Genomic DNA, 14,384 nt, shown 5'->3' on the forward strand with positions numbered 1-14,384 from the left:
TTGTACCTGATCACACTCTTTGTTTTGTAACTGCACTTGACAAGGAGACAGGCAGACAGGCCTCCGTGGTTTGCACCTGGAGCTGACTGTTATTTTCCCACCATCCTTGTTTTTATCTCTTAGAGGCATAACAATGCTGACACTCAGCCCCCGGTGAATCCCACCCAAAAGGAGGTAGGAATCACACAGAAGGCCATTTTGCCATTGCAGTGGAGGTTACTCACTTTGTATGTGGGAAATCTAAGGAACAGAAAACACTTCAAAAAGAAAGAAAAGGAGAGTAAAAGCGGTGCATGTGGAGTTGGGACAAAGGACTCTTGCCATCATAGGATTGTTTCAGTTTCCTTGATCTCTTGGAAAGGACAAGCGGCCACGTTGTGGAGAAGCTGAAAAACACTCTGTCTGAATGGTTACCTCCAAAGGAACCAGATACATTTCTGGGTGTATAGCCTTTATGCTTTTACCAACCTACTATAGGACAGACTTAGCGGTGATGGTGACGGTTCTTGTGTGTGGGTCCTCCTCACAGGGAGCAGCTCCGTTTCTCGTCTGTGCCACGTCTGGTACCACTGTGTTGGGAGCCTTTGATCCCCTGGATGAAATAGCAGACATCTGTGAGAGGCATGGCCTCTGGCTCCATGTGGACGTAAGTGCATTTGTATATACGCATCACTTTAACTTTCTAGTCTATTTGCAGCTTTGGTGGGAAGTCCTTTGTGTTCTCAGACACCAGACATGAGGTCCCCGGCTACTTTTTTAAAGCGTGTCTTTCTAATGAAGGGAAATAAATTTGCTATTTTCCATAAGATAATAAAGACGAAGATGCCAAGACTTGAGGTAAATTTTGGTTTTGTTTTCCAGGTTCCATTATATTTCCTCTTCTCCCATGAACCATTCTCTTTGGTCCCTTGCATTTACTGTCACAGAGGCAGCACGGTATGAGGGACCCCTTGAACTAGAAAATCAAGAGAGTTTGACTCTGGGTTCCAATCAGCCTCTTCTTCATTGCAACCTTAGCTGTTCGGGCTTCAGTTTCATTTATAAAGAAGGAAGTGGCTGATGTGGTCTGTAAAGTATCTGCCAGCTCTGACATTACATGATTCCAATCAGCTGGAAAATGCAAACAGCTACATTACATAATTGCATGCTATAATTAAAGCAGGTTTTATCTGGATCCATCATAGATAATTATTTGAGAAGGATCCGGATAATTTACATTCTTCATAATTTTCTGACTTAAAGAATTAGCTTTTTTTTCCTAATTAATTTTGTTAGTCCTGGGGTTGTTCATAATAAATTTTTCCTTAATTAAAGGTAACTCTTCAAATTCTACTCCTTCAGGGTTAAAAATTTGCATTCAGACGTTATGAATGCTTGTTGAGCTTTTTGGGTTTTCTTTTTTCTTTTTGTAAAACTAGCAGTTAATTAGTTTGACTCAACCCAATAGAGGGACGGTTGAAAGTGCTGATGACACGGTAGGGAACTTTCTTCTGGTAAATAAGTGATTCATAGCCTCCTTAGCAGAAGAAGAAAGAGCACTATTTTTGACTTTTTGAACGGAAGGTAACAGCATTTGGGGGATATACCTACACATACTTTTATAGTTCGTATGATCTTATGCTTTCAAAGTAACGTGTCTGCGTTCCAGAGAGAATTTTTCAGCAACTCATGGCTTTCATTAAACATATGCTAATACCCGGTAAAAGCATCCATGATATAAAGCTCACTCAAGTTACAGCCTCTATTAGTATGCCAGTGGCACTCCTTCAGGTAGATTATTTGTGACTTTAAATGGGATTGTCTCATTTGTATCCGTTCACATTTCAACTTTTATCTTATTGATTTTTATAGACTTCGGAGCATAATAATACATTATGTCCTAAAAGATAATATGAAGTGAGTACTTTGTGACTGTGGAAATAAGGGGGAAAAATCAAATCTATCAGCAGTTATACTTAAAAATTCCATTCTCATAAAAGAAACATCAAATATGGATTATATAGTTTATGCAAAGCAGAGCAAGAACAGCAGTTTCTAAATTGGGAGTGAGATTAAGAGACTTAAGAGAGGCTCAGAGAGAATTGTGACTTAAAAGTATGAATGAAAACCTCCCTAGATTTTCCAGAAAAAAGAAAAAAAACCTGAAGGTTGACTTTTTGAAGGGAACACTTTTATAAGGAAATGTTGAAGCCATACAAATTATTCGATTTGCACACAGTAGGCATGTAGTAGCAGTAGACAGAATTCGACAACCGTTATATCTGACCTGGTAAAGAAATTAGCGCTCACATTGAGACAATATTCACTCTTGCTTTAATACTACAGGCTAGATATAAGGTGATATCACATTATATTGTTATTATAATAATATTGAATCTGTTGACAAAGTTTGATAAAGGACTATGTAGCTTATCTTGAAGAAACTTCATACACCATGTATAGTTTATTAACTTTAAAGATAAAAATCAGCCACATTGCAGTAGTTACCTTGGCTTGTGTGAAATTTTTTTTTTAAAGATTTTATGTATTTGTTTAAGAGAGAGAGAGACTGAGAATAAGCAGGGAGAGCGGCAGAGGGAGAGGGAGAAGCAGGCTCCCCACTGAGCAGGGAGCCTATGTGGGACTCGATCTCAGGACCCTGGGATCATGACCTGAGGCGAACGCAGACGTTTAACTGACACTGAGCCACCCAGGTGCCTCTGTTTGAAATTTTCTATAAAATATTTTTAAAATCCTTTAAAATATTAAAAAGTGACGTCTACTTTATTTTTGTTAAATGTAATTATGGTTGCTTATCCTCCTGGGCGTTTCATAAAATCGAGTTGCCCTGCATACGTAACATATTTTACCTATTCTAAGATACACTGATTTTGTTTACTTTTAACAGAGCTGAAGTTGGTATGTTGATGCCATTTTTTTTTCTTTTTTTGTGGTACACAAAAAATGGTGACTCTTACATTGGATAATGTCTTATATTTGGTTAATTACAAGGCATCTTTACACAACTGCATAAGGAAAACTTTAGTTTTCTTTTTCTCCAGGAGGGCAAATGTTACTTCAGCCTCTGCCTCAGACTAGAACATTCCAGCTGGTCCGGCTCTTCTCTGAGGCAGAGGCTGTGGCTGCCGCAAAGCTTGGCACTCGCTCCCAGAAGAGCATCATGACGTGTCTCAACCACTCTTCATTCCAAGTCCCAGGAGAGGTAGTAAACACTGTATTTAAAGTCAGGGGCTCTAGAGGCTGCCAGATGTAATACTAAATGCCTGTGAGACCTGGGACAAGTCACCTCCCACCTCTGAACCTTAGTTTTTCTACTAAAAATTTGACGTAATAACGACTCCATTGCCAATGCAAAGTTGTATGGTTTCGATAGCCGTGGAGGCATTCAACACAGCCCAAGCTGGTCCCCTCATATTCCCTCACAGCCTTCACCCCTCCTCGCCCTACAGATTAAGACTTAGAAGTCTGCTCAATTGCAAGGACCAGACTGACTTCCTTATTGCTCACATTGATTCCCCCTCCCTTTCCTCCAGACTTCCTGACTGTGGGGTTTCCTTCCATTTCTTATTCTCAGCCATCTTGTTCTTTGTTCATAATGCGTAAGTCTCCAGTGGACATCTTTCCTAAGTCCCGGGCTTCCTTTCTCTCACTCTTAGATTTTTGATTTGCAGATATTACTGAAAGCAATTTGGCTGAAAAGATCTAATTAATAGGATCCACTTAGCCCTTCCTCGTTGGCCACGAGTTCCTGTGAACCCCTCTATCCACCCTCTCAAGCATGTGCCACATTTATTATGCAGAAGGCCAGCCCTCAGCCCACGTCTCATTATTAGCATTTGCACACTGGGGCTGGGAGAATGCCGGGCTTGTCAAAGATATTGTCTATTTTACTATTAAATACAGAGAACAGACTGGTGGTTTTCACACAGGTGGGGGCGGGGGGGGTTGGGGGGCGGGTGAAATAACATTGGCTTAAAACAAAGTACCAGGGTTGTCACTCTGAGTTTTCTATGACAAAGGACTGGCGAACACAGAACATTGCAGTAACACTGTTGTGACTTTGTAACTATCTCGACAGGCTTCTTGGGGTGGCTCGGCCTTGATGTCCAGGAAGCACCGCCAGCTTCTGCATGGGATCCACAGGTAAGTACTGCTTTGGGGCCCAGCACCTCTTATTTAGACAAGGGAACCTCTCTGGATCTTGCACACTTACACAACACACACCGAAAACAAGAGGCGAAGTAACTCTTTTACTTGAAAACTCCAGTCTCCCCAAAGGACTGAAACCATTGAGCCCTTGAATCCTTGTGCTGCTAATGAAACGGTTCTTTCCACCAGTAGAAGCTAATTAAGTTCCCTCCTTCCTTTGTCCTTTTTCTTTTGCATCACAGAGCTGACTCCGTGGCCTGGAACCCCCACAAGATGCTGATGGCTGGGATTCAGTGCTGTGCTCTCCTCGTAAAAGATAAATCTGTAAGTTTTCCTCTTCTGGCCTTTGGGCTTCGAAGGGGGTTAAACTACTGTGTTTGCGGAGGACTCATTTTCGCTTACATTTTGGTGCTTTGGAACCCAGATAGATGAAGGTCTTTGGTAAATGTTGGTGGCACGGAAAGGAAAAATAAATAGCCTCAGATAAAAAAAAAAAAATTTAGTGTTTCTGCTCAGGTGATCTCGTGTATTCGATTTTGGTATTATATAATCTCGTTTGTTACAGCAAAATGGTCTCTCTTGCCCTCATTTGTATTATATTTTAAACCTCAGTTTTTTTTTTTAAAAGATTTTATTTATTTATTTGACAGAGAGAGAGACAGCCAGCGAGACAGGGAACACAAGCAGGGGGAGTGGGAGAGGAAGAAGCAGGCTCATAGCGGAGGAGCCCGATGTGGGGCTCGATCCCATAACGCCGGGATCACGCCCTGAGCCGAAGGCAGACGCTTAACCGCTGTGCCACCCAGGCGCCCCTAAACCTCAGTTTTAAACATTGCCAAGTTTTTGTTCTCCTTGATTAAGTCTGGGATTTAAGTCATCTTGAAACTTCTGCTTGCTGAGAAAGTGGAACAGATGTGTGTCAGACATTAACTTGAATGCCTGACATGCTTAGCTAGGGCTTAGCAGCGCATTGATACAGGAAGATGCTAGTTCAGGGCTGATCACCGACCACGCACTTATTAGCTTCTTTGGAAACATTGGGGGGAGTTTGGAAGCTAGTCTGAACCACGGTGGGGCAAGTGGGGAAGAGTTGCTGAGTTTCCTCCTGGCCACAGGTATAAAGCCCGTGTTTTTTTTCTGGGTAAAATAAGGATCCTTGTGGGAAGTGGCCCAGGCTGGGAAGTGCCACTGCATTCTTAGAAATGCTCCTCAAGATATGTGTGCGGCATGTGGGTGATCTTTCTCAGCCATCTGTTTACATTTTTTTCTTAGGGGACTCCCTTTGCCAATGCTAAAGTCATTTTCTCTTTTTAAGGAATTTTATTTCAAATGAAAGCCGTATTTAAAATTAAAACCTAGTCTTGCATGTGCAGATAGTTACAACTCTCTTTAAAAACGAATTGTGACATTTGTATGTCAGAGCCCTTTGTGTTTTGAGGTGTCTAAATGGAATACGGTAGGGGCCAAGGGCAGGCCTCCCAAAGAGCACCCCGACGGCATATTGATTATTTTTAATGGGAGGTACTTGGAAATTAGCCAGGGTGACGACATTTGGGCCCCCTCTGTCCTCTGAAAGCGGCAAACAAATGTCCCGTAAGAAAGGGACCCTCCCTGTAGTAAGAAGTAAGAAGACATCCTACCACCAGAGACAGAAACTTGAAAGCCAAGAGAGCTGTAGAAACAAACCTGTTCCTTTTTTACTAATCTGCTGCCTCAGCCCGAATTCCACTTAGAATACCTTACTAATTATGGGGCACCTGAGTGGCGCAGTCGTTAAGCGTCTGCCTTCGGCTCAGAGCGTGATCCCCGCGTTCTGGGATCAAGCCCCACATCAGGCTCCTCCACTAGGATCCTGCTTCTTCCTCTCCCACTCCCCCTGCTTGTGTTCCCTCTCTCGCTGGCTGTCTCTATCTCTGTCAAATAAATAAAATTAAATCTTAAAAAAAAAAAAGAATACCTTACTAATTAAAACTCTCAAGCATCTGTTTTCTTTATCCTGTCCATTCCTCACAAATTTATTGTCTCACTGTCTGAAATGTATAAAAACAGCCTTGGTCATTTGTTTGGGTCTCAAGCTCATTATTTGGCCTCCATGTGCACATCATAAAACTTTTTTTTCCCTGTTAATCTGTCTTCATGTAAATTTAATTCTTAGTTCAGCTAGAGGAACCTAGGATAAAGAAAAATTTCTTCCTCCCCTTCAAGATCCATCAGAAACTATGAACAGAATCTGCACTTAGAGATAGAGACACTTTTGGCAATACGAATTGATGGCCTAATATTTTATGAGGTTGGTTACTGTTGGCTATATTCTACACCGTTTTGCTTTTCTGCATTTAACTCCTGAAGTTATGACGGCATTTTGTAATGGAAAGGTAGTTTAAGATTACCATATCATTTGTGAACCAAGGAACAACTTCAGCTTACCCATACTTAGCGTATTTAGGACATGACAGAGTCAGGAATATACCCAGGTTTTCCCTTGATCTAGATATAAGAACAAAAATATGGTAAGCATCGCTTATGTGCCAGGCACCCTACATCTGCCTTCTCCCCAGTCTGCTGATCTGAATGATATCCTTATCTGTTGGTGTGATGCTCTCAGGAGTGGAAAATTCAGACCCCAAATTTTATGACTAGTCTTTTAAATAAAGTTCTAGCTTTTATACATTTTTCTTGTCAAATGATATTTGAGTGATTTCACCAAGAATTGATTTACATTTATGTACTTGAGGCAATTCAAAATTTTCTGGATCATCTAACACCATTACAGGGGTGATTTATTTTATTTTATTTTATTTTATTTTATTTTATTTTATTTTATTTTATTTTATTTTATTTTATTTTAAGATTTTATTTATTTATTCAACAGATATAGAGACAGCCAGCGAGAGAGGGAACACAGGCAGGGGGAGTGGGAGAGGAAGAAGCAGGCTCATAGCAGAGGAGCCTGATGTGGGGCTCGATCCCAGAACGCCGGGATCACGACCTGAGCCGAAGGCAGACGCTTAACCGCTGTGCCACCCAGGCGCCCTATTTTATTTTTTTAAAGAATTCCTTCCTGGATCTCAATAAAAACAATACCCACGTCATTTCACATGGAAGGAATTAAGAAGTTAGGAAAATTGCATGCATTGTGCAAAGGATTGAACACTTTTAAAAGTTACCGTTTTTTAAAATAAAAGATTGTTTTTAAATTAACTGGAATGGAGAGCTGAACCATGAGAGATGAGATATGACAATCAGCTTAAGAAGGTTTGTGTTGGCAATTTTCTGTCTCTTTTGTACCTATTTTCTGCCTCTGTTCTCTTTCATACTCATTCATTCATCATTCAAGCAACGCTAACTGACTTCCTGTGTAGGCCAGGTGCTGTCCTAATTCTGGGCTTATGAAACAGACACATTTCCTGTAGTCAAAGAGCTCATAATCTTACAGGGGAGACAATGAATAAACTGTTCCTATTTAATTCTTTATTATTTTGATAAGTGGTCCGAGGAATGTGTCTGATGCTGTTGATCATATATTCTGCAGCTATTCCAACCTCCTTCCCTTCTCCCTCCTGATACCCATCTAACCAGGCTCCCTGCACTGGGAGCCACCGTATGGGGGCACAGTTATGGTCAGTGTGTTATAGAGGAAATGTGATGAGGCTCTTGAGAAAGGTTTTACTTGCAGCTAGGAGTGATACACCCAAGAGGAGAGCATCCTTTCCCTTACTTCTACCTTGAATGCAGTTGTACCAGAACATGATGCATGGAACTCTGCTAGCCACCCAGCAACCACAAGACGACATCCCTAAATCAAAAGGGGAACGTGCACAGGATGACAGAGCAGAAAGGGGACAAGTTGTGGTCTTGAATAATAATTCTGAAATGTTGCACAAATCCTTGAAGTGATTACTTGCAAACATTTTGTAGTATGAGGTCATTAAAGGTCATTATTGCTGAAAGCATGTCCATTGGGTGATCTGTCTCTTGCAGCCAAATGCACTCCTATCTGATACAGAAAAGAGTGTGGTACTCAGAGAATACAGAGCAGTGAGACCTGGGATGTTTCGGGCAGAAGAAACAGCACACACACAGCTTTTAAGAAAGGAAGGTCCTTTTCATTTCATTTTAATCTTTTTTAAAGATTTTATTTATTTATTTGAGAGAGAGATTGAGCTCACGATCAGAGGTGAAAGGCAGGGGGACAAGGAGACTCTCCACTCAGGGTGGAGCCTGACACGGGGCTCAAGCCCAGGACCCTGAGATCATGACCTGCACCGAAGTCAGACACTTAATTGACTCAGACACCCAGGGGCCCCGGGAAGATCCTTTTCATTTTAGAAACTGAAAAAAGTCCATTGTAGCTGAAGCACGGAGAATAGTGCTAAGATTGACATGAGACGAAGCAGTGGATGGAACTTGCAGAGTCTTCAATCATTTTAATGATTTTGGACTTGATCTTCAGAGCAAAGAAAGAATTTTAAAGCCAGGGAGTAATCTGAAAAGATTTTCATTTAAGACAAAGAACTGGAGGTGGGCAAGAATGGAGGCAAGAAGAGGAAGCAGAAGAGTTGATGGCAGGGGAGATGGAAGAATGAGATGAAATTCAAGATCTACTTTAGCAATCCCCTAGACAGGGCTGAACTACCAGTTACATGTGGGACATGAGGAAGAAGCAAGTGTCATAGTTGACTCCCTGCCTAGCAATACGGCAACTGAGTGAATGTTCGTGTGTAGGCAGATGGCGATTGCTGGAGGAGGAGAAGGTTTGGGAAGGAACTATCTTGATTTTAGCACTGGCTACGTTAAATTTGGGATTCCTATGAAGTTTTCAAGGGAAGGTTTCATGTAGGCACTTGACACGTAGATCCAGACCTAGGAAAAGGGGTCTGGGCTGGAAAAGTTTATTGGGAGTGGCTAACATGTAGCCGATCCTCAAGGTCCTAGAAGTGGAATGGATTGCCTTGGGAGGACCTTGGGAGTGAGAAGAGAAGAGGGTATAGAACTTAGGAGCTTTAGAGTCTGTGAAAGCTGAGGTCAGAACAGCCGGGGACATAGGAGGAAGATCAGGAAAGAGTGTCACTAATGAAATACTCTTCGAGGGATGATTATTATTAGGAGTGTGCATGACTGTCGCCCTTCGTGTTGAAGCTGACATGTCAGTTCCTTAAGGAAGAGATCCCAGACTTGCCAGGTGGACTGGCATCTCCGCACTGTTCTTTCGCAGACCCTGTGCCCTTTCTATAAGAGCTCATCATGGTTGTTGAATCATGACTACGTCCAAAACAAAGAGCTCATCATTACGATTTCTCCTGTATTAACTTCCCCTCCCTCTAGAACACAAGCTGTATGGGGAGAGGGACTACGCTATCATATTTGCCGCTACATCCGCAGTGCTTAGCAAGGATTCACTGAACAAGGGCAAGATTAAAATTCACTGAAAAATTTAATGCTTAAATCAATGAAAAAAGCCTCAGAAATATTTGCCATCGTGTCAGCAATAACTAGGAGTTGCCAGTTTTTCCCCTACCCCAAATTATTCCTTCTGAGAGCTCTGAGATAACAATGATGAAAATTGCAATTGATGAGTTTTATTGCCTCGGTCCTAACACAAGGCTTGAGCCTGCCTCCAGCGGTAATTGATGAATAGTGGTTTTAATTTGGACTTACTTCTCCAGTTAATGGAAGGGAATAACTCTAGTTAAAAGAAAGCAAATTACTTAGTGAATATACTTCTGTTAAGGGAAAAACTAATTCCCTAATTTGTACCCTCAAAGCCCTGACATTCACAATGCTGTTCTCCTGATTGACTAGCTGTGGTGGTTGCATTTTTAATGCCCTGTATTAGTAGAGAAGACTACGTCCAAAACAAAGCAAAGCTGCTGCTCTCAGAGTTATACTATCACTAACCATCTCTGCAGCACAGGGATGAAAAGAAAATCAGACATTTAAAAAAAAAACTGTGATTATAAGTAGGTTGACTTCAGATGTAAATGCTGGCACTACATGGCTGTTGTGGATCAAAGACAATTTTGATGCTTTGATCTAAAAGAAAAGGCAATATAGTCTAAGAATCAGTGCATAGATAGGGGAAAATCTCAATATTGGTTTTTTGATTTTTTAGTGTTTATTAGGAGGACTTTTTAGTTAAAAAAAAACTAACAGATATATGAGAATGAGAAACATGCTAATCGGATGACTTTCTGAGTATAGATTTTTCCTCTCCGTTTCTACCGACCATTATCACCCGATATTAACTCACAGGCACTTCCAGTTTCACTGAACAATGTCACTGAACAATTTTTTTTTTTTTAGGAAAGACTATGTTGATGCTATGATTTTTTTATTATGTCTATTTTTGTATGTTTGTTTCAGAAGTAACTCAGATGCATTGTAGATTAGATGCATCTGAATCAGAAAATTCAGATATGGAGAAAAATGAAGAAAAAGTGACAGAATACAGATACTTGAAGATGCCCTTTTATGTATTTTCCCCTGCACATATACATTTAAGTGTATACATACGCACATACCTAATCTAAAAAAAATTATAAGATATTTTGCTTTTAGGATGGTATTTTTGTTTAACCAAATGCTTTTTGTTGAACCAATATGCATTCTATCCATTTATTAAATATTTTATTTATGTATTTGTCAGAGAAAGAGAGCACAAGCAGGGGGAGAGGAAGGCAGAGGGAGAAGCAGGCTTCCCCTGAGCAAGGAGCCTGATGCGAGACTCAGTCCCAGGACTCTGGGATCATGACCTGAGCCGAAGGCAGATGCTTAACCAACTGAACCACCTAGGCGTCCCATTCTATACATTTTTTTTGAAATATTTATTTATTTGTTTGAGCGAGAGAGGGAGAAAGGATGAGAGAGAGAGAGCACGAGTAGGGGGGAGAGACAGAGGGAGAAGCAGGCTGCCCGCTGAGCAAGGAGCTCAATGTGGGAATCTATCCCAGGACCCTGAGATCATGACGAAGGCAGACGCTTAACCGACTGAGCCAGCCAGGCGCCCCTCTATACATTTTTAGTTGCTGTGTAGTAGTTTATCATTTTGACGTATTGTAATGATCTTGACCATCTTGTTATTGCTGACCCATTAGATTGTTTTAGGATATGTGCTGCCGAAGCAAGCACTCAATTAGGTCCTTTTACTATTTGGCCATTAGAGATTTGGCGGCCATCTTTGAGGCTAAATCTTCATGTATATCCTATATTCTTTCCTTATAATAAATTCCTAGACATAGAAGAGCCACGATCATCTTTCATGATGGTTTTTTATACTTATTTCTTGATTTTCCTTCTAAAATATCTCTTACGTGGGGTACCTGGGTGACTCAGTGGGTTAAGCATCTGACTCTTGACTTCAGCTCAGGTCATGATCTCAGGGTCATGAGATTGAGCCCCACGTCGGGATCCATGCTCAGTGAGGACTCTGCTTGGGATTCTCTCCCCCCTCTCCCTCTGCCCCTCTCCCTGCTCACTCTCTCCCTCTCTCTCTCTTACATAAAGAAGTAAATCTTAAAATACTGTTTACCTTCTCATTAGCAGAGTATGTGTGTGGGTTAATCTTTGACATCACAGGGGTTTTTAGCTTTGTCAGTTTAGTAGGCAAGACATCTGTACACCCACATGTACAGACACACACATAAACATTTTCTAATTTTATCTATTGACATAGCTCCTTCTGAGGGATCTTTTTTAGACAGAGGGATTGACATGAGACTCTGGGCTAGCTTTCAAACGTGAGGCCAATAAGCTTGCAATTCTTTCCTTCATTCTAGAGGAGGATAAGAATGTAGTCCCAATTATTCTTTAGGAGAAGGAGTAGTCAGAAGAAGAGGATAGGAAATTCATTCCACACGCTCACTGAAAGTATACTACGGGCCAGGCCCTGTGATGCAAAGTGAAAACGAGAAAAGGGAGCCTAATATTATCTCCCAATATGGTCCCCCAGGAGAAGGCAGAGAGTTTTCAGCCCCATTTATATTTTTATTCTGAGTGGTAACTGATATTGCAAGTGACAATTATTGTAGGCCATTTTTTTTTAAACTGTGCAAGAAAAGAGAGAAGGGAAAGTAGATTTATCAGAGAAATGAGAACACACTGTGCCTGCTTTTGTGAGGATTTCTTTTTTAATTCTTGTTTTTCTTCGTGGAGTTTCTACGGAAGTGCCATTAGATGGTTTGAAAATACTGAGCAATCTGATCATCAAAGAAATTCTTTTTTTTTTTTTTCATACGGGAGAACACTCACACTTCCCTTATACACCCATATTATAAGTTTCTGTGGAATGACAGCTTCTAGGTAATGTGGCAGAAAAGGGGAAGGTAGGTGTTTAAAACTGATTAGAAAAAAAAAAGCATTTCACTTGTAGGAGAGACATCAATCTCTTGTGCTTGATGCTGCCAGAATTATTCTCTGTGTCTTGGATGTTCTTGCGTGAACGGAGAAAAGTTTTAGACTTTTCAGCAAGGTTGAGATTGCATAAAACTGGCAGAATTCATCGAATTCATGGTTGGCAAATAGCCCTCTCCCTTTTAAATTCTTGGTGCTTTTTTTTTTTTTTTTTAATTGCAAGAAACCAAAGTGGATTTTCTTTTCACGAGGCTTTTGGAAATGTGTGCATATGCGTGTACGGATGTGTGTGTCCCATCAAAAACAAAAACCCTTCACGTGGTGTTATCAGTCATGACAAGCACCGTTATCTTGTCTACTTTCCCTCTCCGGGAGGTCAAGGGATATAATAATTAATGTTAGAGTTGCACATATTCAAAATCCATTATGTCTTTCTCCACCAAACAGACCAGTAGTGTTGGGTTTTAGGGTTTCTGTGTTGGTACTGAAATTGTCATTAATTTTAACAAAGGAGTTGCACTTTGTTTTAGATCTATGCTCCATATAGCCTAATATCTTAATTCCTCTGTGAACTGTGGTTCCAAGGGATGAGTTACTGCCTAAGGTGGTCGTACTAGCTGATTTCAATCAGTAGTTACCAACTTGTCGTAAATGGGCCTAAGTCCCCATGCAGAACCTATTCCATGGTTCTTGGACTCGTGTATATAGCAGACTGAGCTCCTGGAGGGAAGACGGGGTCTTATTCATTGCATAGTCCCACTACTCAGTACAAAGCCTGACACTCAGTGCTCAGTGAAGTGTTTCCCAGAGTCAACTTACTTTGTGTCTTTTTCCAAAACCATCAATGGTCATGTGTTTTAAGCCTGTTACCTGCAGTATGAAGTAGCATGCCCTCTATCATCACAGCCTGATCTCTTTCAAGTCTTAAAAAGTGTCCTTCCTGCCAGTACCTTGGAATTTTGTCGGGGTGTAGAAATTGTCTGTCTTATCCATATGGTTTGACATACCCATTACCTCCTCACATGCCATTTCATGTTGGCTCTTAAAAAAAGTCTTTACTCTAACTGTGCCAACATTTGGCCTTTTATCTACATGCCTCAGAGACCAGTAATAAATCAGTGACTCATGCTTTCCTTTTTCAGAAACCATATTGTCTTTCCCTTAGGACTTATTTTCGTTTTAGTGTCTAATGATGCTGTTCTTTATTGGCGACTGGACAAGCGGAAGAGAGCCTTGCTTTTCTAAGGTTCCCTGGGTCCTCTCTTGACCCTTTCTAATGGACAGAATGACATTCACAATCTGGCTGTTTGTAATGTTGGCTGTTTGTAATGCTGGATCCAGTATCTTGGCCAACAGCTTCCCAATTTCATCCTTGAGTTCCTTCAAACCTTTGGGTGACTGCCACCTGGTCCCACTGATTAAGCTACATTAATTTCGTCAGTTTGACTTAGATGAGTTGGGGTGTTGCCCATTCTGGGATGTAATATCTTCTGCCCATCTATTTCTGGAGAACCCTACGAGTGTGAGAATCTCTCTGATAGCCTTCCAGGTAAAGAATGCATTCTTCATGGCAGCCCGCCCATTTCAGTAGGGGACCCCAACATTTGCCTCTCTGCCAATCAACACAGAAGACTTCAGATCTGCAAAGAAATGATGAAAAAGGGGAAAAAAATGAAATTCTACCTTTGTGGCTTAGCAGCTGAAAATACCCCAGAAAGAGGATTCTATTTTCAGATTGAATTTTTTTCTGTCTCACCTTAAAACAAAAAACTGATTAGGGTCTCATAATATAGGAGAATTACATAAGCTAAAATCTAAGAAAATCAAGCAACATAAAAGGTAAGGGCATAAAAGGAAACATGGAATGAAGCTAATGGAAAAATTCT

General features: G+C 41.0%; 1 protein-coding gene across 4 annotated transcripts in view; it reads left to right on the forward strand.

Moving 5' to 3' along the window:
* The window catches only part of GADL1 (GAD like acidic amino acid decarboxylase 1), a 162,403-nt gene that overhangs the window by 54,220 nt on the left and 93,799 nt on the right, over positions 1 to 14,384 (forward strand). For all 4 annotated transcript variants that reach the window (XM_087870141.1, XM_087870140.1, XM_087870142.1 and 1 more), the window contains 3 exons: positions 530 to 646; positions 4,079 to 4,143; positions 4,392 to 4,473. In XM_087870141.1, the coding sequence (XP_087726267.1) occupies positions 530 to 646; positions 4,079 to 4,143; positions 4,392 to 4,473 (264 nt within the window). The remainder of the gene's footprint in view (positions 1 to 529; positions 647 to 4,078; positions 4,144 to 4,391; positions 4,474 to 14,384) is intronic.

This window comes from Ursus americanus, chromosome 20 (assembly GCF_024610735.1).
Source record: "Ursus americanus isolate L20-20 chromosome 20, mUrsAme1.1.p, whole genome shotgun sequence".
Classification (NCBI taxonomy): Eukaryota; Metazoa; Chordata; class Mammalia; order Carnivora; family Ursidae; genus Ursus; species Ursus americanus.